The sequence below is a fragment of the Xyrauchen texanus genome, chromosome 44, assembly GCF_025860055.1.
Source record: "Xyrauchen texanus isolate HMW12.3.18 chromosome 44, RBS_HiC_50CHRs, whole genome shotgun sequence".
Classification (NCBI taxonomy): Eukaryota; Metazoa; Chordata; class Actinopteri; order Cypriniformes; family Catostomidae; genus Xyrauchen; species Xyrauchen texanus.
The window spans coordinates 28,261,036-28,288,226 of NC_068319.1; the positions used below are offsets into that span (position 1 = coordinate 28,261,036).

The 27,191-nt window shown below is 37.3% G+C and overlaps 2 protein-coding genes across 4 annotated transcripts in view; one reads left to right on the forward strand and one right to left on the reverse strand.

Moving 5' to 3' along the window:
- snx30 (sorting nexin family member 30) overlaps nt 1–7,738 on the forward strand; it is a 27,577-nt gene extending 19,839 nt beyond the window's left edge. The window contains exons 6-9 of the mRNA XM_052117052.1: nt 214–413; nt 1,825–1,911; nt 2,940–3,092; nt 5,663–7,738. Of these exons, the coding sequence (XP_051973012.1) occupies nt 214–413; nt 1,825–1,911; nt 2,940–3,092; nt 5,663–5,734 (512 nt within the window). The 3' untranslated portion in view covers nt 5,735–7,738. The remainder of the gene's footprint in view (nt 1–213; nt 414–1,824; nt 1,912–2,939; nt 3,093–5,662) is intronic.
- A 354-nt stretch (nt 7,739–8,092) lies between these two features.
- On the reverse strand, nt 8,093–14,436 carry LOC127636516 (thymic stromal cotransporter homolog). Of its 3 annotated transcripts, XR_007969613.1 has the most exons (5): nt 12,946–14,436; nt 11,634–11,717; nt 10,762–10,837; nt 9,001–9,157; nt 8,093–8,622 (listed from the first exon to the last, which is right to left on the reverse strand). XR_007969613.1 is itself a non-coding variant. In XM_052117053.1 (4 exons), the coding sequence occupies exons 1-4, from the start codon at nt 13,916–13,918 to the stop codon at nt 8,565–8,567; spliced, it is 1,272 nt and encodes a 423-aa protein (XP_051973013.1). In that variant the 5' UTR covers nt 13,919–14,432; the 3' UTR covers nt 8,095–8,564. The 3 variants fall into 3 exon arrangements, 1 of the variants encoding a protein (XP_051973013.1); XM_052117053.1 differs by lacking the exon at nt 10,762–10,837 and having other exon boundaries at nt 8,095–8,622; nt 12,946–14,432; XR_007969614.1 differs by lacking the exon at nt 8,093–8,622 and having other exon boundaries at nt 9,020–9,157; nt 10,427–10,837.
- Between the last annotated feature and the right edge of the window lie 12,755 nt (nt 14,437–27,191).

Genomic DNA, 27,191 nt, shown 5'->3' on the forward strand with positions numbered 1-27,191 from the left:
CATCCATCCATCCATCCATCCATCCATCCATCCATCCATCCATCCATCCATCCATCCATCCATGATTATTGGACTCTAATAAACTTAAGTTCATTACAGTTCATCATGTTGTTAGCTTAGCAACATGCTAAAGCGAGAGTTGAGTCTCACATGCAGAAGTGTAGAATATATTCCCTTTATAATAAACCATAAACTTTTGCCTGATCTCCTCAGAGTACCTGGCAGAGTTAAGAGAATACAGGCCTGTGTACTCTTCCTGGTCGTCTTTTGAGGAAGATCTTCATGATCCTCTGGAGGGTGTGGCGGGACACGTGTCAAACTGCTCCAGCGCTCTGGAAGAGCTCACGGAGGACATGAGCGAGGACTTCCTGCCTGTGCTCAGAGAATACGTCCTCTATATCGAAGCAATGAAGGTGAGCGGCTCTTAAATGGGTCTTTGAGTCACATTTTCCCTTGTTAGTGTGAATTTAAAATGATTTAACATTAAAACTGCACTATGTAACTTTGTGCTCTCAAGCGACATCTGTGGTTGAAACATAAAATTGCAAGCAATTTGCAGAAGAATACATTACATCAGTGAAGCTTGAGGTTGACGTCAGCGGTTCATCTCATGTCTAAAGGGGTTCACACAACAGATATGGATGTCATACAGCAACCTAAAATTGTTTTAATTAAATTAGACCCAAAAATGTTTTTTTTTAGATAGACACAAACATAAAGAATAGCCTGTCGAATAGCATGTCAGGCTATCTTTTTAACGTTAGCTAACTAAATAGTACTTAGTACTACATAGAAAAATGCTGGCAAAATTCCCTGTATTAAATTAAATAAATTACCAAATGAATAAAGCATTAAATACAATTATTAATTACCAAACAAAACTCCAAATAATTATATTTTTAGACCTATATATGCCTTTTCTTTACTTTTCCCTTCACTGTTGGTAGGTCTGATGGTTGCCGGGTCTCAGCTGTGCGGCCAAAAGCTGAGACACTTCCTGAAAGACTTTTTCGTTTTGTTTGTCGCTAATGAGAGGAACGTCTACACCTCGTTTATGGTGTAGACGCTTTCCATCTAATCTACACAGACCTTGATATTTGTCCTTGTAAGGATGTTCAACGTTATTCGCTTCACCTGTGAGTGGTCTTAATATTTTGGCTCATGTGCAGTATGTCTGGATTTTGAACGCACCCCTTTTATGATGAACAAAAATGGTCAATTGCTAAATTAAAATATATTTTTCAGTTTTTGTGAAAGTAAAAAAATTTGTTGTTTTGATTATTCTGAGATCCTAAAGGAAAAAAGGCACAAAGGCTGATATTTTTTAAAAACAATATTATTATTATTATTTCTTAATAAAGGAAGTAGTGATGGAGTTTTGTTTTAACATACTATTAATATTTCTACTACTGTTGTACTCCTAAATAAATATTATAAATACATTTATGTGACTCAATTTCCAAGACTATGTGTTACTATATTGGAAATTAAAAGGTAATTCCATTTCTGCTGACTGTTATGTTTTTAGTGTTTCAGTTCTCTGTCTAAATGCTTTGCATTGGCGTTTGGGAGAGGAGAAATAATACCACAGAGACACCCAGACATGGATGTATGAGATGAAACCAGAAGCAGTTTTAATAGCTTCCAAATTCGTGCCATTGCTCCACTGCACAATATAAAGAAGTGAACAAATGTTTTGTTCTCACAACTGGATGTATAAAGGAAAAAGTCAAATTAAAGAATGCAGAGATGTTTGACTAACCTGTTGTTGCCTTTTATTGCAAACACATGCAATTCACATGATACCTTTTTTTTATAATTCAGAATGTACTTAAGAAGAGAGACCAAGTCCAGGCAGAATACGAAACAAAACTGGACTTGGTGGTGTTCAGAGAAGACAAAAAGACACCGGTGAGTTGCATTTGTTTGCTGGTTCTCTTATATTAAGTGATTTAAAGTGTTTTATTACAATTGGTTCTCACAAATGGTTTAGCCAATGTTGTTGTGTCAGGCTGGTTGGGATTCGCAAACAAATAGAGCGATGATTTGAAAGTGACACAGTGTTAACACTTTTCAGCAAATCAACCTACAAATGCTTACTTATAGATGTCTTTGGATATTATGGAGAGATAGAATAAATTATTTGAATTAGAGCTGTCAGAATTAACACGTATTTAATTTAAAAAGTTTTAGGCATGCATTTTTCTTAATTGCGATTTAACTAATTTACCGTTAATACTGCATAAACCAGGATAAATGCTGGTCATCAAATGCTATTCATGTGGAGTTCAAAGGGGCATTTGAAGCTGCCACCCTAACAAGAATCATGAATGCAGGTTCATGATTGCTTTAAAAAAAGTGGATGGCCACATTCTGCTGGCTGGTTAATATTGTGGAGGATGAGAGTTTAAGAGATTTAATATGCATTGCACTGAAAATGGGATCTATGGGGAGACTTATACTTTCAATTAGTCAAACTCCCACTTAGACTTTATGAAATGTTTATTGCTACTTTAATTGGTGATATTTTTGTGCATTTCTATCTTTATACTGTGGAAGGCTTTGTTTGGAAAATGTTAATAAAGCATTATATTGTTACATATTGTTTTCTTTTCTTTTTTAAAGAAGGAAATAAATGCATTTTGACAGGAAAATAGTATATTTAGTCAAATTTCTGCACTTAAAAAAAAACAGATTTATCACGATTTACTGCAAAATATTATGCGACTAATCACTATTTAAAAATTGTATTGACTGACAGCACTAATTTTAATATAAAATCGTAAAACATTATCGTATACTTTGCAAAATTATGTTTTGGCCTGCCTCCTGTGCATGGAAAATGCCTGTACATAAGAAAGGCAAGCCAAGCTTTTTCGTGTTACATGGTGTAAAATACCCTTAAATGTGGTGTTTATCATCACATCTCTGTCTTACAGGTGCCCACTGATGTGGAGAGATGTCAAGACCGTTTGGAGTGCTTCAATGCCGACCTGAAGGCCGACTGGGACCGATGGCAAAACAACAAACGACAGGACTTCAGACAGCTGCTCACAGGCATGGCTGACAAAAACATCCAGTACTATGAGAAGGTAAGAGAACAAGGTAAAACGAACTAAATATAGTTCATACATGTGGACTTTAAGCCTGAGATAATAACCAGCTTCCTTGCTTTGGCGATCTGTTGGTATGCATGCATTATGTAAGATATACGATTTGTAGATTGAACACTGAGTGTTCTGCATTTAACTGGGGAGTTGTCCTGAAAAGCTCAACTGTGGCTGGAACTAGAATGAGAAATCTCGCACCTTTTAGTCCTGCTGTAATACCAAACACTGTCACAGCGCTGCAAAATTCCAAACACTGCTGCCAAGTGGGAAGAACCAAAGGAAACTAAAACCAGGCAGAAGGTTTAGTTAATGCTGTGAAGGAATCAGAGGACCTTATTTATTTCCTTTCTAACTTGATGAATATTCACATTTCAATATTTTATTTATTCATTTTTTCACTTTTCATAAACTGTCAAGAAATGTCTAGGCAATATTTTTTTAACCCCAAAATTTAAAGGAAAAGTTAAGAAATTATATTTTACTTTAAGAAAATTCAAACTTTTTATTCATTATAATTTTCATGAAAATTCAAATTATATTAATTACCGTGCAAAATGAGTACATTTGTAAAGAACAATTGCATGGTGTACATCACAGTTATGAGAGTAATAATAATACGTTTTTGGGCAATATGGCAATGAGAATGCATTTTGTTTTATTATTATTATTGTAATGAGAATTTAATAATTTTTCACATTAGTTAGTTATAATTAAAAGCATACAAACTGAAAGGACCACCTGTTTTTACACCAAAATAAAAGCTCTATTTAAATAGAAATATATCACGTGTATAGTTATGTAGTAATAATAAAAAATCAATAATAATTGTATTATATTTAAGCAATATCTTGCATCTGTGATGCTTTGTTGTGCAGCAATTCATTTGATAAAAATAACTCCAATATTTGATTTTGAATTGTGCTGTAAGCATCTGTATATGAGTACTTCTTATGATAAAAATAATGCAATGTTATGTTGACAATTTTATTCTATTTTCATTTGACTAAAGTTAAACCTATATGTTAAAACGATAGTTCACACACAAATAAAAATTCTCTCATCATTTACTCACCCTAATGCATCCAATATGTGTGACTTTTTTTCTTCTTCTGAACACAAATTAAGATTTTTAGAAGAATATCTCCACACTGTAGGTCCATACAATGCAAGTGAATGAAGGCCAGAACTTTGAAGGTCCAGAAAGTACACAAAGGGTACACAAAACTAATCCATACAACTCCAGTAGTTAAATCCATATTTTCAGAAGCAAAATGATAAGTGTGGGTAAGATACAAATCAATATTTACATCCTTTTTTTACTATAAATCTCCTTCCTGCCCAGTAGGTGGCGATATGCACAAAGAAGGTGAATTGCCGAATATGCAAGAAGAATGTAAAAAAGTGGATATTTATAGTAAAAAAGGATCCGTTTTCAGTACACATTGGCAGAAAATTGCACATACAGGAATCATTAACGGAACCGAAAGTCATAAAAATCATACGGTTCTTTTTTAATTCTCAGTACCCAACTAAAGCTAAATATGACTTTTTTTATGATATCTTTTGAGTAATAGTTGCTAAAACATAATTAACATGCTTTCCTCAAATCATCAGTCTCACAGTATTGTTTTTAAATACTTGCAATATTACAAAAAAGAAATCATAAAACAGGCATCGTATTGGCTAGTACTGAAAAGATAGTATCGGTAATTGTACTTGGCCTCCAAATATAATATTTTTTCACATTTTGGGATTGAGAATGAGGTTTTTTGCATATTAATGAGAATAAAAGTTTTTTTTGTATTGCAGTAGAGAGAATTAGATATTTTATGCATTACAGTAATGAGAATTAAAAATACATTTCCATCCATCTTCAACCGCTTATCCAAAGTCGGGTTGTGGGGGCAGCAGCTCCAGCAGGGGGCCCCAGACTTCCCTATCCTGAGCCACATTAACCAGCTCTGACTGGGGGACCCCGAGGCGTTCCCAGGCCAGTATGGAGATGTAATCTCTCCACCTAGTCCTGGGTCTTCCCCGAGGCCTTCTAGCTGGACGTGCCTGAAACACCTCCCTAGGGAGGTGCCCAGGGGGCATCTTACCAGATGCCCAAACCACCTCAACTGGCTCCTTTCGACGCAAAGGATGACTGAGCTCTTCAACCTATCTCTAAGGAGAAGCCCGCCACCCTTCTGAGGAAACCCATTTCAGCTGTTTGTACTCGCGACCTAGTTCTTTCGGTCATGACCCAGTGTTCATGACCATAGGTGAGGGTAAGAACGAAAATTGACCGGTAGATCAAGAGCTTTTTTTTTTACATTTTCTTTAAATGTAATTTCTGGAGCGAAATTTGAACCACACATTTCTGCGTGAAATTCACCCATTTAAAATACATGATTCTCGGGGTTGTTAAATGTAATGGGCAGCTTTTCCATAGGAAAAATATTTTTGTAAACTGAAATGACCCACAAACGTGCATGTGTCTGGTTTACACACAGTTGTTTTAAAAGAACCAGACTTTAATTTCGACCTCTGATTTTTATTCTGCATCACAGTGCCTTGCATCATGGGAGTCCCTCATTCCTTTGTTACAAGACAAACAAGAAGCAAAAGGTGAAACGAACTGAGCATGTATTTCACCTGCTGTCTCTGTCACTGTTAAAGCTGAAAAGTCACGAACATGTGAGCTGCCTTTGGACCCGTCCAGCACGATCAAAGATTTCAAGGGACAGCCAGGAAAGGAAAGCTACCGGATGGACAAGCTATAAGAATGACATTTTTGTAAAGTGTCTCTATTTGTGAAACCTCACCCAGCCAAACCCTCTCTCATTCTCTGACGGTTTGATGAAATTATATCTTATCTGAAGCTAGAACTGCAGAACTATGAATTAGGGAACATTGAAACGGTTGTGGCAAGGAGGGGAATACGAAAGTGAAGGAAGTTTTGTTGAAGTCAACAAATTTGTAGTTTTAGTCGACTGTTTGCCAATAATCCTTTTGTAAATGCTTGTCTTTTGAAGATGTCCATCCAAGGGAACAAAGATGTGTGTTTTTGCTTAGTTTTTTGTTGAGTCTATGAAGAGTCTGCCAACATTCCTCTTGCCAAAGATGTGGAACTGAAGTCTGATATCTCATTTAATAACAAAAAACACTTGCCTCATTATAAGCTCAATTTGGTCGATAGTTGAAATCAAGTCTTTTTATTTTTTTGCTATTCTTGACCTCATTAAATATTCATGATAAAATGTGTGTCAATGATTTGTACCTGTCTTAATAGAGCCAGTATACTTTTTTTTTTAGTAGTCTGTGATGTTTTTATGTCAACAGACGGAACTCGCGAAACTCTGGGATGGTAATGTGGAGTGGTTTGTCACCAATGGTCTACTGTATATACACCAATTTCGAAAAAGCTTTTCATAAATGTACAATATGTTTGGGGCAAGTGTAACACCAAAGGGTGAGCTACAAAATGTCTGTTAACCTCGACATTACGATCACTTGCACATTGTGTACAGATACCATTAATACAGCGTTGATCCAAATGATTCTGTCATTGGTTATTTACCCTTACGTTGTTCCAAATCTGTTTTGAGTTTCGTATGTGAACACTTTCAATCATTTCATTAACCAAAAATGGAGTCACACAATCGTTCTAAACGCTATTGTTGGGGTCAAGTGTCAAAAAGTCTATAGAAGCAATTCTGAAGGTTCTTAAGTACTGTTTCAGATGTTATTAATATGATTCACATTAACAACAGTGACTCCAATAAAGCTCTATATTCAGTTTTTATAAAGTTATGCCTGTTTCTGAGGTAGTTTTCTTCAAGTCAAAACACAGCAGCAGGAATCATGGAATGGTCCCTGAACTCTTGATCTTTACCAAATAATTCAAGCTAGTTAACTTCTCATGTTAAATGTTGACAATTTGTGGTTTATCAAAGACCAAGCTATTAATCAGAACTGGCATCTGGTGTTTACTGCAGAGTAACTGCAGCATACAGACTGAAAACGAAACATTCCAGCATCATCACCTGTTGGTAGGTGCAGTTACAGCAGCAGCATTTCTGTTTCCAGGTATCTTCAGTTATTGCCTTTTGACTTTCTTTTCTTTATCCCTTCACCAAACAGGAGCAAATCCCCAAAGCATATAGGCTGTTTCTGTATGGCTGAATGCATTTTTTGTTCATAGTGGTCTTATTCATGTCATTTTGGCAAAGATGCTTGGCCTAAAGTTTCGCCTGTCAAAACCAGTAAGCCTTACATTTGTCTCAAGTTTCCATTTGATTTGATCAGATGATCTATTTATGTTACAAAGGCAGCTATATGACTTTGTATTGCTTTGATGCATGTTGTGCTTGTGACGATGTAAAATACTGTTTATACTGGCGATGGTTAATTTTAAGTAAATGTGTAATCACTGTAGAGTGATTCAATGAATTGTCGACAGGAACAGCTAAAATAGCAGTGGTCCATTTGTGTGATTCTAACATTTTACAACCTTCAAGATTGTGTTTAAAACCATTTCTTGCTGTGAAATAACGTTTAATCATTGTAGCATGAGTGTCACTTGTTTACTTACAGATCAGTCCACGGGGTGTAGAAGCGTATACTTAAACTCCTCCAGTAAATTAAATGAAACTTAAAGCAAGTACTGATGGTGTATGTTTATTAAGATGTTATTCAATTTGTATTTTTTTATAAGTCAAATGCAACTTGTTTTCTAGCTCTTCTGGCTTCCATTAGCATAAACGGTTTATTGTTAAACATTTTAAATTGGGTCTCCAAAAAGAGGTATAGCGTGTACAGAGTTGTTGTTTGATGCTGTTACTTTTACTTAAAATGATTTTAAATATTTGACCAATACTAAAAAAAAAAAAAAAAAAAATCATTCATTGTATTTTGTGCCTTTGCATAAACAAAACTAAAGACTATATTGAACTTCAATTGGACACATGAACTAATTACGGTAATTATGTGTATAGTTTTATTATATTTTCCAGTAACTTCAACCATGTAAAAAAGTATGCATATGATTAATAATAAGATTCCTGCAGATGTACAAATAATTGAATTTATTACAAAACTGTACAAACAATTAAAAAATTCTAATTAAAAATGCCATTATAAATGTCAAATAAGCAGTGCGGATCTCAGAAATATCTATTAACAGAATATCAGCAAATGTCAGCAGTATTTTGTACACATTCTGTCCATTGTTATACTAAGACCCATAAACATGACATATGTGACACTAAACAGATTACATTACCAGTAAAGCAAAGTGTAACTATAGGCTACAAAATGTACCATTACCTACCAGTCACCTGAGTAATATATATTACTATAATATGTAACCGTGTGTTTCTACAAATCATTTATTGTGCAAAGATGCCCATTTCAAACACTTTTCTTAGAGGTGTGTCATGTTTGTATTTCCGTTAATGGGTCCTGATGCTGTCAGTTCCCTTGAATTGTCTCATATCCATTGTGTCTTGCAGAGCGACATCCTACAATACTTTGTGTAAAAATCAATAAACATGAATTACTATTTTTCTGAATTCAATAATGAAAGAAATATTACACTTTCAGAAACACAATTGCAACACATGTACCTTTAGGGGTGCAATGGCTTGTCACTTGGGCAGTACCCTCAAAGGTACACCCACTATATCCTCTTTACACCTTAAGGTAATAATATGTACCCTTCAGGAACAGATAAGACACTTAAGGTCTTAAAATGTATCCTTTAGGGACAGATAAGGTACAAATACTTTCCAATTGACTTAATAAGTATAGTGGGTGTACCTTTGACATTACTGCCCAAGTGACGAGATGTTTTTGCAAAAACAAATTTCTGACAAATGTATGCAAGGATGCCAAAGAATCTGCTTACCTGATGGGTATAATAGAAAGAACAGTGAAGATGCTGGACAGTATGAAGACAAACCCTGGGAATGTGTCAAGGGAGATCTGGTAGATTTTGGTGTAAATGGGTGTGGTCACCAAGCTTGCAAGTTTGAAGGACAACTGGAGTAGTACGAAGGTAATGCCTACAAGAACAAAAGGAACTAACTGAAAATTCCAACATACATGCTTCACTAAAATACTTGCATTGGGCAAAATGTCCATCTATATATCCATATTTCCATCTCCAAAGCTACCTCTGAAGAATTCATCCACATTTTGCTTGTCCTGTATACTCTGCCCCTCATTGATTAAGTCCTACCTAATTGGCAGATTCTTCATGGTATCTTATGCGGCTTTTCCACTGCAAGGTACAACTCGACTCTACTCCGCTGGCTTTTTGGGGGTTTTCCACTGTGGAGCGTACCTGGTACTTTTTTAGTTCCTCCTCAGTCAAGGTTCCAAGTGAACCGAGCCGATACTAAATGTGATGTCAAAATCCTCACTGATTGATCACTGACTGGCCAGAAAGAATCGTCACTACCAGTGTCACTGGATTTGCGACATGGGACACCAACCCGCTAGTTTTAAAGTTAGCTACAGTGATAGCAGGATCATTTGTTCGCGCAACTTTTGAATTGTAAAAAGAAATGGCTGTGCGCAAAACCATGCCGTGACCAATAAATGAGGTGCAGACGTTTCTCTCACTAGCGACGAACGAAACGACGTGAAATGAAAAAGTCTTTCAGGAAGTGTTTCAGTGTTTGCCGCACACGGCTACCACTGGACCTACCAACAGTGTAGGGTAAAGTAAAAAAAAACACTTAAAAGTGACCGCAGAACTATTAAGGATAAGTGGAAGTGGTTTGACCAAATGGACGCTATCTACACCGGCAAGCAATGGAAGGGTGAGTGCCCTGGACTCCGCCATGGCTGGAGTCCACGATGGAGGATGGTACGTTTTCTCTATACCCTGCTTGAAAGCTTCACATTATTTAGTTGACCAGCTACTGGAAAGCTTGTTTCTAAAACAACCACGCCAATTTAACTGTTGCACTTGTGTAAAATCACCATGCAACAACTGCTTTATGCAGCACTATGAGCTAGTAGCTAACAGCTAGCGGTAGTGTTATTGTTTATTGTTTTGTGTCACGTTTAAGATGACGATCAGCCTATACTCCCACCCACGTTGAGGCAGCACTAAACGGCACTGGAAATGCATACTCAGACAAGTAAAGCGAGCAGAGTTGAGTCGAGTCAAACCGTAACGTGCAGTGGAAACGTGCCATTAAAGCGGAGAGTACCTACAGTAAGTCACATCAGCAACCACTAACTAACTAACCAGCAATGTACCTCAAGGTTCAGTACTTTGCCCTCTGCTTTTCTCAATACACACAATGGAAATCAGTTCCTACCTGTCTGAATAGGCTGTTCAGCAATTGGACCAGGATCTTGTCATCACGTGACTGGACTACTGCAAATAAGCTTCTACAGATGATCCAGGCACAGAGGTATTACAGGGATCATTGCTTGGTCCTCACATTTTTTCGATATACACAACATAAAAATGAGGTCCTACCTCTCTGAATAGGATGTTAAACTCCAAGACCAGGTTCTTGTTACCTCAAGACTATACTACTGTAATGTTTATCTGGCAAGCAAAAATAAGCTTCTACAGATGATCCAGGCACAGAGGTATTACTGGTCCCCTCCTTATTTTAATACACACAACAGAAAAATCAGACCCTACCTGTCTGAATAGGCTGTGCAGCTCGTGGACCAGGCTCTTGTCATCTCATGACTGGACTGCTGCAATGTTTTATTACCTGGCAAGCATAAATAAGCTGCTACAGATGTCAGATATCCCACCCCTCTTAGTTTCCCTCTACTGGCTACTTGTAGGTGGCTGCATCAAATTTAAGGCTCTAATGCTTGTGTTTAGATGGGCCTCTGGATCTGCACCCTTTAAGGGCTGTTTATCACCAACTACCCCATTGTACACCTGGCAATGCACGTGTCATGATTCAATATAAGGCATCATTATATCATATTTGGATTACAACTGAAACTACGGCAAAAGCACTCAAGAGACCTAGTGGTGTCCACGAGTGAGACTGAATCTTGGGATCACTAACATTTTTTTCTGGTGTGGTTCGCTTCAATACATCCAGTACACTATTATTATAGAAATGCTGGTTTCAGTGTAATGAACAGCATAATGTAATTTTGTGAAAATGTTGCCGCATTCACCGAATTTTCATGACATCAGGCTGGATTGTGTAGTAGTACAGCCCTCAACACAAACACCAGATACTGATAGGCTTAACAGGACACCTAAATGAACAGAGGAGCTTTGGAGAAAAGTTTGTTATAAACATCCCGGCTTGGTACTAACATACAGATCCACTCTGCTTTTGATTGTATGATTTAGATTGAAATTATTTTACTATTCAATTTATGGTTCAATTCTAGGTTAATTGTTTTTCAGTTTATTCAATCGAATCAATTAAATAATCAACACCATGTCATATATAACATGATAAACGATCTTCTGGGTTCATTTCTGATCTTGGTGTATGCTGTTAGAATAGAATACAGTAGAAATGAAGTGCTCAGACTTACCATATGAGGTTCCCTTGACCTGTTTGGACAGCAGCGAGCGAATGGTGGGCATTGGAATCAGAGCAAACAGAGTGAGAGAACGAGCTAGAGAAGACAGAACAACATTTTACATTAGTGCATTAGTGATTTATAGATAGAGATTTCCTGCTTTATGCAACGTTTACACACTGTGATAAATTTGTCTCCACATTAGTTATTTATTTGAGGATCTATTGTTGGATTCCAGTTTATGGAAGTTGTATATTCTGACCTTGCTAATTTTCAGTCAGGATACAAAGATGTTATTTAGCACAAGTTTCCCAAAGAAACAGAAATTATCTGTATACTTCAATGGTAAAATAAAAAAAAATACATACAAACACACTTATGCTGACACACAAAAATGGTGAGACTATTGTCAGAAAAACCAATCAGTCACAATACCAAACACACACACTTATAAATGAAGGGGTGAGACGATAACGCACTCACAATGCAGAACACACACACGGAACCAGGGCATCAATAAGTGGAGGTCTACAGCCATCGTTTGGTCATTGTTAGCATTACAAGTCATCTGTTATTTTCCAGCTGATTACAGCAATCTGATACAAACACAACACACGCGTTTGCAAAATATGTTTTTAATATAGAAAGTTTGAAATTAAAATTTTTAACACTGATTCTTCTGTTTTAAACTCTAATCGAATTTTCTGAATTTTGCAGTTCATTTCTGATTTATTCCGTTCATTCTCTTGACATTATTATGCATTTTATTCTTTGTCTTCTTGTAACACCATGGTCAGGTTTGATTGCAAGCATAATGATTTACACTAACACGTCAAATCAGTATTAAAATGCTAAACTTTGACAAATAATAATTTTGATCTAGTAATCATTTGATGTATATATATCCAAATGCATTATTGTGATTAAATATGAAATTAGGTTACAAGTCATCACACAGTAGGTGGTTGCAGCCATCTGTTGTCTGTTACTGGCATGACATGATTTTGAATCATATTATTTATATTGTGTTCACCAGATGGCAGCAATCTGCCTCCAATTTATGTCACATTCTCATATTTTCTTCACGTTTCAAAACTTTGCTTATTTGTATATGCAAATGAATGGAAACATCTAGAAATATACATGCAAATAAAATCAAAATAGCATAAAGTCCAAAAATAAATGCTAAAAATAAATAATAAAATAAATAAATTGTATTGTTCTTATATCAGGAAAGAGGAAATTGCATCATCACCATATACATACATACTTAATCAAGTAAATGATAATAACAAATGACATTATGTAGCCTTTTAGAACTTACCCAAAAAGTAAAGTGGAGTTGTGGTCACAAATGCCATGAAGTAAATCCCCGCGGCAAATGACACCATCCCGATCATGATCATACTCTCATCTCTCACAGAACACCTCGTGAAGATCTTCACACCCACAAAACTGGTGATGAAGATCAGAGATCCAGCCGCGTTTCCATAACCCACCTCCGTCGCGCCCCAATTCAGCGGCTCTTTGAGCACATACGCCGCCAACATCTCTATCCCTCCTGCCACTGCTATATCATACAAAATCCCACCGGCGAAGAGCAAAACGATATTCAGCGTATCACGAGCTTCTTGGTTTATGATTCCGATACTCTCGCGTCTCTCCTGTCTGTTTTCAAGCACTATGTTATCCACCCGCAGGATAACCGCCGCATAAATCAGACAGAAGAAATAGAAAAGAACACTCAGTCCAGATAAAATGACCCCATGCTTGAGATCTACAGTATATAGGTTAAACAGGTGACCAGAAGCCAAGCTGCCAATGAAACCAGCGATTCCATACACCAGCTCGGTCCTCATGATGCGCAACGAGCGCTTATCCTCAGTTGCACACACCGAAACAAGCGCCATCACACCGGCCCAATATGACGCGAAACCTCCGCACAGTCCATGAATAACCGGTACCGCGTACAACACCTGGAGTGGCCATTCCAGAACGATATCCAGCAAAAGTAAAGTTCTGGACACCAAGTAACCGATCAGAGGAACAAAAATAGGCACTTTCCTGTAACCTTTGTCGCCAACCTTTGCCAAGAGGATCGCAGGCACAATGGGCACGAATTTTAATATCATATTGAAGATCATGTTAAAGTTGGTGATGGCTTTCTGCTCGCTGTCCGGATCGGTGGTGTTTGCGCATCTTTCTTTCACGACCATTTGGAGAGCGGTGTCAAAAAACGAGCTGGCCACTTGGGCGCAGAAGACCAGAGGTGCTATGTATTGACGCCAGGACATCATGACAGTTTTAAAAAATCTTGAAAACGAGTGAAAACGTCCAAAAATGTCTTTAATCTTCGTCGATACGCCAACATTAAGGGAGCTTAAACTCACTGGGGCAAGTCCATGGCGTCATTGTCTTAGGGGAAGTAGAACTCTGAAATACTTTCAGCGGTTAGTCATGATTCATCCTGAAACACATGCTCACATGTTTACTTAGCTTTCTAAATGAGAACTGCTGTAGCTTTGCATTGTTCATATAAAGAGAAGTAACTGCTACCCTAAGCCAAACATGAACCCTACCCCTAAAAGGAAACCTTTTTAGATTTAAAAATGAACACACTTTTTTTTTTAATTGTTAAAAGTCCCAAAGTAAACGTAAACAAAGTAAACTAATTTAGCAAAAATATTTGACTGCAAACCGGAAGTGTCTGCCAAGACCAACTTGGTAATAACAATGCAAAACTTGTTCTATATAGTGATCAAATATAAGCATAAAGTGAAAGCAGTAGTTTGGCAGTTGGAATATATGTCTCAAAGTTGATCTATCCACGGGAAAGTCCAACTGATGCAATACATGCTGGGCTTCTGAGAACCAGACAAACAGGAAAAACAGACTTGAGGAAATGGTACAGATTGCTCTTACATCATCTTAGTTAAAGTAGAGGAGAAACCAATAATCTCAGTTCATGTCACATTTCACAACTCAGTCTGAGACCTCGTGACCCAACCCGAGCCACTCAGCACTGGCGTCATGTATGGGTGGGACGGGTGGGTCATGTCCCCACCTCTTTTTGCCTTGGCCAGTTTTGTCCTCACCACTTATTGAAATAGCTTTGATCAGGTAAGTGTCTAATGCAGAAGATCTCCAGTTCTTGAGCAGGAGTTTTAATTTGTATGTTATGGGGATCCAGCAATGGAATGTGTTATTTTAAATGTTAAGATGTGTGTTTGTTGTGGCTATTATAAAAGACACTGCGACAATGGTGTCTTGTGCACAAAGATGCGCAATCTACTCAGTCCACTGTTCCGCAGTTTGCACTCATGTCTAGTTAAATTGTAAAGAAAAATGCAAACAAATGCATCCACTGATGTACAGATGTAATCTTGGTTTATTAAAATAACAAGTTATATTAGGGCAGATAAGAACTTGTAGTCCTTTTACTAGAGGTGAAAGTTTAACTTTCAAGCTTCAATTACTATTTACTATTTAATATGACTATACAGTAGTGATATATGCATTTCTGTCGTACTTTTTTCCATTTAAATTGAGCTTTTATTATGGCAGAAGCTTTTGTTTTGGAGTGAAGCACTTGCATTTCGTTGTGTTTTTACATTTACATTTATTCATTAAGCAGACGCTTTTACCCAAAGCGACTTACAAATGAATAGTACAATAGAAACGATTCATCCTAAGGATGCAGAAATAAGAGAAGTTCTGTAATGCAAAGTTGCAAATTGCTTAGAGAAGCACAAGTAGAGAGGAAGTTGAGGGACCGTGATGAACAAGAAAGAATTTAGATTAGAAAGAAGAGGATTAGTGGGATTGAGTTAAGTGCTCGCGAAAGAGATGTGTCTCTAGATTTTTCTTGTTGGTGTCTAGAGAATCCGCTTCTCAGATGTGGTTTGGAAGGTCATTCGACCAGTGAGGAATGGATGAAGTGAAGGTCCGGGAAAGTGATTTTATGCTTCTGTGAGGCGTTTCCTTGAGGCACCGCTCACCTGCTGATCTTAATCTTGTGGAGGGCATATAGACTTTAAGTAGCGAGAGTAGATAGGGGAGTGCAGAGTCAGTGGTTGTTCTGTAGACCTGCCATTATGCTTTGAATTCGAGGCTAGCAACCATTGGCACCCAGTGCAGTTTGATGAAAAGAAGTGTGACATGAGCTCTGTTGGTCTCATTAAAGACCAATCGTGCATTCTGGATCAGTTGTAGAGGTTTGACTGTGCATGCAGGAAGTTCTGCCAGAAGAGCATTACAGTAGTCCAGTCTAGATATTACAAAAGTCTGGAAGGGGTTGAGTAGCATGCTCAGATAGGAAGGGTCTGATCCACCTTATGTTATACAGCGCAAATCTGCATGATTTGACTTTTATTGCAATGTGGTCTATTAAGTTCCACTGATCGTCAAACATACCCTAACCCTGAGATTTATGGCTGTCCCGGTTGGTGTAATTGTTGATGAGTCTAGTTAAATGGAAAAGTTATGAATTTTTGGACGTTAGCTTCTCACTTTCAGAAAAGCAGGTCATTGCATGATCCAATGCGATTATTAAACCACAAAAGACTGCTACTGAATTAAATAAATATGTGGTCTGTATGTGCCTTATGCTACAAAGTGAATTAGCGCTCTGCTTTCTGTCAGCTGCAACAAACAGTATAGGACCAGATTCAGATACCAGTTTCAGTAGACATCCCAGTTTTCACTCAATATGTGTCTCATCAACTGTAACATTAAATCCGATAAGCCTGGATCATTTCACTTATGAATACTCAGCTTTATCCATGCCAAAGTTTCTGTTATCTGATCTTTGAAAGTAGTGTTTCTGTTCAGGTTTTTGGCCGCACTTTTTGGAAAAAGTGCGTCCCTAACACTGTGTCCTAACCAGACGCAATGAGATGGCTCAACACATGACAAAAGGTATCTTATCCATGTTAATCAGAGTTTTTGTCTACCCAGCTACATGCAACATGCAATGAGTGACAGGCATCTTTGAATTGTTTTTATTTCTGTGACATCGCGCTGGGCAGCTCCGTCCACAAAATAACTCTCATGGGTCTAAAATCCTTCTCATAACAGTATATTAAAGCCGGCATCTCACTAGCTGGTTCACAACAACTCGATTTTGGCCAAGGGTGTCACATCTACCAACTGTTGTCCTTGAAGTTGCGTTCTCTACAGTCAGAGGTCTGTCTCACACACATACACACACACACAAACACAAAAACACAGAGAATGAACTTGCGTTCTTATAAAGACCAGTCTTGCCAAACCACCTTGGAAGAATGAACTCAGGAGGAAAGGAAGACATAGAATGTGTCTATTGCAAGCACATTTGAAGCCAGTGAGGGAACTACTGGCATTATTACACACCAGTCACAGCATTAGTAACATAATTTCATTTACATTTATTCATTTAGGGACTTACAAAAAGGAATAACACATCATAAGTGATTCATCTTAAGTAGACAGTAGTATGAAACGTGCTGCATTACAAAGTTTCACTTGCATCAGAATAATAGTATCCAAGACAGATTAGAGAGTAACAAAGATGTGTCTTTAGCTGTTTTTGAAGACAGAGAGTGAGTCTGCTTCACCGATGGAGTTGGAATTTGGTGCCTTTTTGTGTTGGTACAACAAGGCAACACTCATTAGTCGACCACAGGCTAATGAGGTTCTGGTGAGAACGTAGCTCTGCTGGAATGATTTTACGCAGGAGCAGGTATGCAGGAAGTACGCAGGAGCAGACCCAGTGACTGTTCTGAATGCCAGAATCAGAGCCTTGAATTTGATACATGCATCAACTGGCAGCCAGTGAAGAGAGACAAGGATTGGTGTAACATGCGCTCTCTTTGGTTCGTTGAAGACCAGACCTGCAATGAGAATAATCTACTTATGACAATCGACTGAACAAGGAGCTGTGTGGAATGAGAGGAAATGCCTTATTTTCCTGATTTTGTAGAGTGTAAATATACATGATCTTTGAGATGTGGTCTGTGAAACTGAGTTGGTTATCTATGGTTACCCCTAGATTTCTGACCGTTTTGGTAGACATTATTATAGTTGAACCCAGTTGAATGGCGATGTTGTGTTCAACAGCAGGGTTGGCTGGAAAGAAGAGGAGCTCAGTCTTCGTTAGGTTAAGTTGCATATGGTCTTTCTTCATCCAGGTCGAGATATCTGCCAAACAGGCCAAGATTCAAGTAGTAACCATGGTGTCGTTAGGCTGGAAAGACAAGTAGAGCTGTGTGTCATTGGCGTAGCTATGGTAAGAGAACCCATGTGCTTGAATGATGGGTTCCAGTGATGTTGTGTATATAGAGAAGAGAAGTGAGCCCTGAGGTACCCTAGTAAGTAGCTGATGTGACTTGGACACCTCACCTCTCCAGGCTACCTTGAAAGACATACCTGAGAGATAGGAATTAAACCAGCCAAGCACAGTTCCTGTGATGCCCAGAGTAGAGAGTGGGGACTGTAGGACCTGATGGTTGACTGTGTCTAAGACTGCAGAAAGGTGGACCATCCCCCGCTTCCTCCTTTTCTACCCAACAAACCCATTTACAGGCTTCTAATGAAACCATCCCGAAATTCATTCACAAACTCACGCACCTTTGCATAGTAACGGGAGACTTTATTCATAATATATAACAGCATGAAAGACGAGCATGTGCCTGTAATTTCACTAATTTCCACAACAGGGAAAAACAGCTGAAAATAATAATGAGACAGCGGTTGAGAGTCCTGGGTGATGTTTTTATTTTCTAATTATTTTTATTAGGCAACTATGTATCATTGTATATAAAACAGGACTCGACATTAATGCTTGATCGGACAAGCAGACAGTTTAAATTGTCAATAACCAAAAAAATATATACAAATAATTAAAGTAGTTGCTATATTTGTGATATAGCAAAGGTCTGTGTCATTTAATACAAAATGAGCATGACATTTAGCAGGGGATTGCACACAATTTTTTCACACCACAGCTGAATGTGGACAAAATCTGATTTTTCACTCACATGTGACACATGTCTGTTAATTGGTTGATCGTGTGAACAGACAAAAGCGCTTTGAATCTGACATAAAGATAACTCTTCTTACCTTACATATATGTAATGGCATTTTTCCTGCCGTCTTTCCATTTTATGGTGTGTTTCGCTTGTTGGTAATAACAGGCTATTACACTTGAACTTTGAGGATAATTTAAATTCCACCAAACGAAGACAAATGACTTCATAAAAATCTATTAATCATAAAAATTCATAAAAAACCTACAGGTGTTAGAATGGAACTTTATAAACCACAGAGACATGTAGGAATATCCAGCACACTTCCTGCACAGAATACAAATCCTGCAGGATTTTTATAGTTCCTACAAGCCATCCATCCATCCATCCATCCATCCATCCATCCATCCATCGGGCACTTCTCACGCACATTACAGTCTAGCTGATCCCACAAAAGCTCAATGGAGTTAAGATCCATAACACTCTTTTCCAATTATCTGTTGTATAACATTTTCTTTATGTTTTTCTGTTTTAAAAATGTTTTTTCTTTGCATTTCTTCCCATAAGGCCTGCACCCCTGAGCCTTCTCTTTATTGTTGTACATGAAACTGGTGTTGAGTGGGTAGAATTCAATGAAGCTGTCAGCTGAGGACATGTGAGGCATCTATTTCTCAAACAAGAGACTCTGATGTACTTAACCTCTTGTTTAGTTGTACATCTGACCTTCCACATCTCATTCTGTACTTGTTAGAGCCAGTTGTCCTTTGTCTTTGAAGACTTTACTGTACACATTTGTATGAAAACTTACGTTTTTGGCAATTTCAGGCATTGTATTGAGGAAGTGCCTGTGTTCGGAAGCTTTCCAAAATTTTTGCAAACTGATTGAACGGGGTGGTCTTGTTATACTTGCAGGTGGTTGAATGGCAAGGAACCTTTTGTCAGTTTGATCAATTTCTCTCCCAATGTACCAGGGCTCTTAGTGATAATTGGAGTCAAACCATAGTGTAGTCATTTGGTGACAAACTCCTAGTAATATGCCATGCATATAATCAAATGCACAACCAGCAACCATGTTGAAAAATGTCAGCAGCATTAGAGGAGATGGATCTTTTACACCATTTATGCATGTTCCAGAATCAACAGATTGTTGAACATCTTTGTTGTGTTTTTGTGTGTCCGTAACTCTTGCCCTTTTGACTGCATTGGATACACTCTTGTAATCCCATTACCCTTTTCCACATCCTCACCCTTTTGGTAACACCAGTTGCACACATGCTCTCCATTATACTGCTTTACATTCTGTCCAGCACAACGATCCACAGAGCCACAAATGCAAAGCAAACCATAAACACGCACTGTTGTGTTTTCTCCCTTCCACTGACATGGCAAACCCAGATTTTCAAGACTTTGCATCTCATTAACAAATGATTGCAGAAATTAATTCATTTTTTGGCTTTTTAGGCCCAAACCACAATCCACCAAGAATGACGTGCTTTGCCCTCAGATTAGGGGGGAGCTCATTGATCGTGACATGAAGGGGCCAGATGTGAAAATGGGAAGATTTGAAAATTGGAACACCATCAACATTCCATGAAACTGAGATGTTCAACATATCTGGATCATTGAGTGCACTGATAAATTTGTACACAGCACCAACAAATATGTCCTCAACATTTTGTGAGCTGCTCTTTATCCTTGACCATTTGTAATATAAAGAGTCAAAAAAAATCTGCATCCTGAAGTTTACCTTGCATTTGCTTTGCAATGGATAGTTTGATAACGACAGACCCAGATTTGATCAAGTCTGATATGTCCCCTGGGTATATAATAACATGAAGCACAATGGGTGGGGATTTCATTCCCAAAGAAAAATTGGCATGATGGGCGAAGTTTCTGCACTTCAAATGTGTCACAGTGGAAGTATTTCAAGAACTTATTCTTGAGCTCATTAAGAATAGCATATTTGCTTAATAATTTGCATATGTATAGCCTCTTGTGCTATATTCTAACATTGTTTTGCTGTAAAACTAAAATAATCTCTGATAATATTATTAACTGCTCAGTTGCTGTTAAGCGCATGCACTGGGTGATTCAGACCATAATAGGGTATTCACAAAGGATGTGTCCTACACACAAAAAAGCTAGACGCAGCGCAACGAGACGCGTCACAATGGTCAAAAACATCCGCCCAGCACCTGTTGAAATAGAGAAAATAGCAGCGCACGGGGAAGCACATACGCCTCCTGTGAACTACCTCTTGTGCTCTGATGCCCTCCGCGCACAGCCGAATTTAACAGCCACCAACCGCCGTGAGTATGCACGTCTTCATACAGGTAAGAAAATATTTTTATTTATTCATTTTAATAAAATACTGTCTGTTCAATTCTGTATTTATAACACTGCTAAAATCAAGGTACAGCTATTTTGTTGAGATTTTGCTATTTATTTTTTTAATTATTGTTAAAGGAGCAATATTTAACATTGACAGCAAGTGTTTAAAATGGGTACTGCAGTCCAAATTCTACATTTTGTAGAGAGTTGTCTCCCCCGCCCCCTCCTCCCTAGACTCCAAGCTCACTTGAGTTGCCAGGTTGAGGACACGCAACAGGAACGAGCAAACTGACAATGGCAAGCGACGAGCCTTACACTGTAAGTTGATCAGCTAATGTATACGTTTGCAATGTTTTTATTGATTGCAAATTATAAACAGCTCTTGTGGATGTTTTATAACTCTGTCAATGTTAGCTAGATGTATTGCTGGCTTCCATGGCTGCAGAACACTGTGTTTGCCCACTAACTTGTTTCAAATTTGGCAACCCAGGGTGTCGAAATACTATTGGGAAATGGGCAGTGGGCGGAACGGACATTTTTAAAGTAGAATATATTGGCTGTAAAAATTTTTTCGGAGAAGCCATTTCTTGAACTTACCATGTTACCTAAATCTCTGAAAACATATTATGATAATTTTATGCTTTAGTACAGTAAATATATTACAAATTGCACCTTTAAGTTCTGTGTTCGCTGAAACATTTTTAAAGATATACAGTAACTACATAAAATATCTTCTGGTTTAATCAAAAGTTGTTTTGTGTTTTTAAAAGGAGAAATAGTAATTTTTTTTTGCTACCTAAGCATATTGGGCTCCAACGGACCAGGCAAGAATGCAAGTTAATAAGTTACTTTTGTCATGGATACAATTAGTAAATGTATTTAGGAAATAATATTTGAAATTGTAATTATTTCTGTTAATTAAACTAAGTAATTAATTAATAATAATAATAATAATATATATATATATATATATATATATATATATATATATATATATTTTATAAATATATGAGTAATATTATATATTATTATAATATTTTTCTGTTAAGAAACTGGGAAAGTGGGGTCTAATGGAATGGAGAGAGGAGCCACCCACTTATGACATTGTTTCTAGAAAGGACATACTAAAAAAAGTTTTGAACTTGGAAATGTTGTGTAGTCCTATGAGGATGAAAGCTCACGAGCCACAATTATTGAAATAAACGTTAAGAAAAGTGCAACAAGCAACAAGTCTTGTCTGTAGATATGGCACATGTTTTAACATCTACTTTTATGTTTATGTTTTCCACAAGGACAGGCTCAGGAGGAAGATGTGCAGGCTGGAGGGGAAAGGAAAAGGAAAAGCCACATGTGCCAACTGTTGAGAAAAGAGTGATTCAAAAACAGAGAATTTACAGTCCATCTCAGTCCCCAACATCAGATGAAGGGTCTCCACTGAAACTAATATGAAAGTAATATTTTACTCTTCATTATGCATTTTACAAAGCATACCAAGGTAAATAACACAGGGATGCTAATATTGTATGTCTGTCCTTATGTTACTGACAAAAATAATTATTTAATATGCTTCTATACTTTTGATGTAATTACACATTACTCAATATGTTCTTCATAATAGGAAAAATGTTGTGTGTGTTTGCTGTATTCTCCTTCCAGTCATCTGTCTTTTTTGCCAAAATTTCTAACAATATTTAGACTTTGAATGAAAATAATGTTTGTTATTGAAAATGTTCTCCCACTATAAAGCCACTGTTTGACATACAGACCATTACACCATGTACAAATAGTCATCATCCTATTACCTAAATTTAATATATATATATATTTAATGTTGCTGCAGGGATAACATAATGGTTAAACTTTCCATGCATCTTAATTCAGCAAATTTTTAACATGGTTAGTGATTTAAAACCACTCGCCAATGTAATTTGAAACGACCAATCAAATCAAAGAAGGCTGGACTCACAGCGTTAAAGAGCATGAATAAAACATTTATTGTTTGAATTTGGTGATCAATTGAAAGCTGACGCTATAATCGTATTTCTCATGAATCTACTTCTTACTCAAGTGATGAAGCATACCACATTCGGGGATATGTTGCTGTAGCTGGTGCTGTTCAGTGCTTCAAAATTGCATTAGGTGTGTGCAGATAATGATGCTGCTTTCTAAAGTAAAATTTGGCTTGTTTATTGGCTGCTGCGGATCTGTGTGGGTTTCTATGAATGTTCAGTACAGTCTGAAGTTCAGCACAGACTGACAACAAGCAACAACAAAGTGGAAAGTGAATGGCTAAGGTAAACGTTTTCATCTGTTGTCAACATATTTTTTCAAAATAAAAGTCCCACATTGAATGAACCAATTTAATTAATATGAACATGAATTACATTTTAAAAATAAAGTAAATTAAATATTACAAAATTAAATATTTTACTACACTTTCAGGATATCCAATAATAGGGTGAATCTTTATGCTCATATGTTTATGTTTTTATATTGTGACGTCATGAGAGGCAACACAGCTCTCAGCGGGACAGTTCAAGTAGTGCCAGGACACAAAGTTCAAATGTAAACAAGGATTTTATTACAGTTCTTGGGAACTAGCAAAAACAGAGTTCCAAACTCATAAGTGTAACTAAGGATCAGGTTGGTCTTCAACAGTCAAAACTTAAACGATGCCTCTTGGTGAAATGGTGAAATCATAATCCCGTTTCCCTCAGGAAAGTAAACAGTCTTTTTCCAACCTTATTTCAGTCCGTGCTGCAGCCCGTGGCCAAGCCAGCAGTAAGTCTTTCAAATGTCTGGTAAGTATTTCCAACCTTCAGTATTCCTTGTGGAAACGATACTGGAGCAGTCTGGTCTTCCGTAGAGAGCACAACATGAAGCTTGTCTCCCAAGCCTTACACTCTCACTAGCTGTGTCTCTAACCCTTAAAAAGCCCTTCAGCTCATCAGACCCTGATCAGTCTCAGGTGTACGGGAATGTGGTGTATTGAGGGGTGGAGTTCCCGACTCCACCAGCAGATGGAGCCATAGCTGTTCGTGGTTGCAGCCACCTCAGGGAAATGTAGCGCCCCTCCAGGACACAGCCTCTCATGATATCACAATATGCTCATAAAAATACAAATAATTGAAGATTAATTTTAATATATACAACATAGCTAAAATTTGCATATTGTCTAAATGCAAAATGGTACTTTTTATTCCAATAAACTGGTGGGGCAGTTGGGGCTTCTGGTGTTCTGCATGCTTTTTGTTCAGAAACGTTTTTTTACAATTTCGATTTATTCAAAAAAAATACTTTTATGAACTCACCCTAAGATGTTTGTCCGATTTGCACAAAACTTGGTATACATCATCTACTGACCCTCCTGACAAAATTTTATCAAAACAATTTTTATATATCAGATCGTTCCAAAGATATAAGCAAATATACAACAGTTAGTTCCGGTCCTCGATTTTGATTGGACGAGAGATGTTCCATGAGCACTGATGGTCTGACACCATCAGCACTCGGACGCTTCAGTGTGTGTGTATCATTCCACTTGTGTTAGTGCTATTCTAAACTAAAGTGGAAGAGCAGTGCAGATGTTTTAAGAGCTGCTGTTTGTCTTTTTTTTATGTTTTTCTTTTTTTTTTACATTACATATATTAGCCAGCAGGTGGTGGCAAAAGAGAATTTTCGTGTGTAATACAAGCCAGTTGGTGATCCACGTCAGCTAGTGTTTACATACAACAGCTCTTCGTGATCGCTTACTACACTTACTACACTACAAGACTACAGCTAGGAAATAGCTTTAAAAGGCTTTAAACGAACAACTTCAGCATTACGGCTCATCACAGCTGAGAGACACAACAGTCTGATTAATTACACAATGCGTGCTGTTTAAAATGGTGTAGAACATTGCGGTTTCCATAGTGATCGTCTCTTGCACACAAGCTACCTTGAAATAAGGAGAAATATCCCCCCTTGGATGCTATTTTTCCACTGAGAAAGCTGATCTTCAGAAAGCTGACAGCATCTCTGCTTGGGAGTGACAACAGGTGATCACTTATGCTCTGTCTCTTTCTCACTCTCTCTCTCTCTCTCTCTCTCTCTCTCTCTCTCACTCACCCACATTCATCTTTGTTTATCCAATAACTTGTTAGAAACTGTACAAGTTGTGATACTATTTCTGAAGTGACATTTTTGAATTACTAATGAAGGCTTGGACGCATCATTTGTTTTGAACCAGCAACGACAGATTCTGATCCGTCGCATAAGAATGTAGCTCCATGCACAAATGCGTTTTTTTGACCATACTCAGTTTTTCCTAATTTTTAAAAATTGACTAGTTCATTGAACTGTTGTATATAAGCAATATCACACTCACAGTCATGCTATATGGCCCTAAATCAGCACTGTTGTGATTACCTACGACACTCATAAAGGAATATATCGCACTCTTGCTCGTGCGATATTGCTTAAATACATTTTGGACTGTGGCCTATAATGACTAATTGACCCGTATCACGTGAGAATTCTTTTTCAAACTTAACAAAACTTAGTACACATGCACAAAAGTACATTCTGCGGAAAAATGCTAAATTTCATTAATTTGGCAAAGCTATAATGTAAGAATAGCTATTTTTACAACTGTAATTAATGGAGTTAGAATTGGGATATAAAAAGGCTGTTGTACTTTTTGCCCACCAGAGGGAAACACAATAAAATAAATCCTTATTGTTCACAAATCTTGTTTAATGCTGCCAGATTAGTTCGGCAGCTTACAGTCTACTGTGCCATGTATCACAAAAAAGCTGAACAATTTCTGGATTCCAGGATTGGCTTTAGTTTGACAAAACTCCCCAAATCCAATCAGGCTTCATTAGGATTAAGTGGTATCAAGACGCTCATGGGATGATGTACGTGGCTGTTGGTAAAGATGGTGAGTTAATATATTGGAACTGTGTCCTTTTTATGAGGAAAGTTCTCAACACTTCAACGTTTTGGCTGGTGTCTGAAAAAAGAGATATTGTTATTCAATGGTTGTGCATAATTACTTTTTTCTGACTATATTATTAACTGTGATCGAACCAACTGGAGTGATCAATCCGTCCACTGTTGTGCAAAACAACATTCAGTCTCATCGTCCTCCCCTTCCACTAAATAATGATGTTTAAAAATGAGCAGAGCTTACTGTGTTGGCTGTCACTACATGAAATAATACTACAAGACTGCATTAGATTTCATCAGCATCATGTATATATGATTTCATGATTATCAAGCTTATCAATAAGAAACACTGCTGGTGTAAAAGAACATGCGTTACTTTCTGCAAAATTGTCATGACACACTGCTTCAGCATGCAGTGTAAAACAGGCGTAAGTGTTTCACCATTATAATGAGCGCAGCTGCAGGTGTTCGTGCCTGATTAACCCGACATCGCATTTCAGCAGCACTCGCTTGCTTTAATATTACTGTGTTATGTATCTTCTCATTCTTGTGTACTGCACCTCTTTTAAACCTGTTTTGTTCAACATTTATTCTTTACAGTAGGCTATTATTGCTTTATGTAGTTTTAACACCTGACATTTTATTAAAATAGGTAAATGTGCCATTTTGCCCTTTGCACGAAGTAAAAAAATCAATAAAATGCAGACGTCTGATTGGTCCATCTTATCACTGATCTACAAAGAGGGCTTACCTCTTCAATTTACCAGACTAGCAGCTGTACGTCATCACACCATTAGCTGGGTAATTCCTAGCCAACCACATGTAAGCCATTGCTTTATACGTCTGCTCTCAATCTATCACATTGCTGTTTCAGTGTGCTAACATGGTAACAGATCTAGTATGATATTTTCTCTTGGAACACAAAAAGAGACGTTTTGAAAAATTTTCACATTGCAATTTGCTTTTTGTAATATTAAATATATGTTGAGACTAAAACGTTATTTATATATATATTGTTACATATTTTGAAAATATTGAACCCTACCCACAAAAACAGCACTTTGGTAAATTGAGCATTATGTGCAGTGACATTTTAATCCTTTTATTTAAAAAAGTAAATCAAAATCATATCTAGTAGAGGAGATCTCTATCTCTTATCTCTAGTGATGCCTTGACTTGTACACAATGAACACAGAAATGCCAACAGAAAATACCTGCTGTTTATGAGACCCTAGCAATAACTTCAAGTTATTATGTTATTCAATTATTCATGCACATTGACACACTTTTGATACATGATACT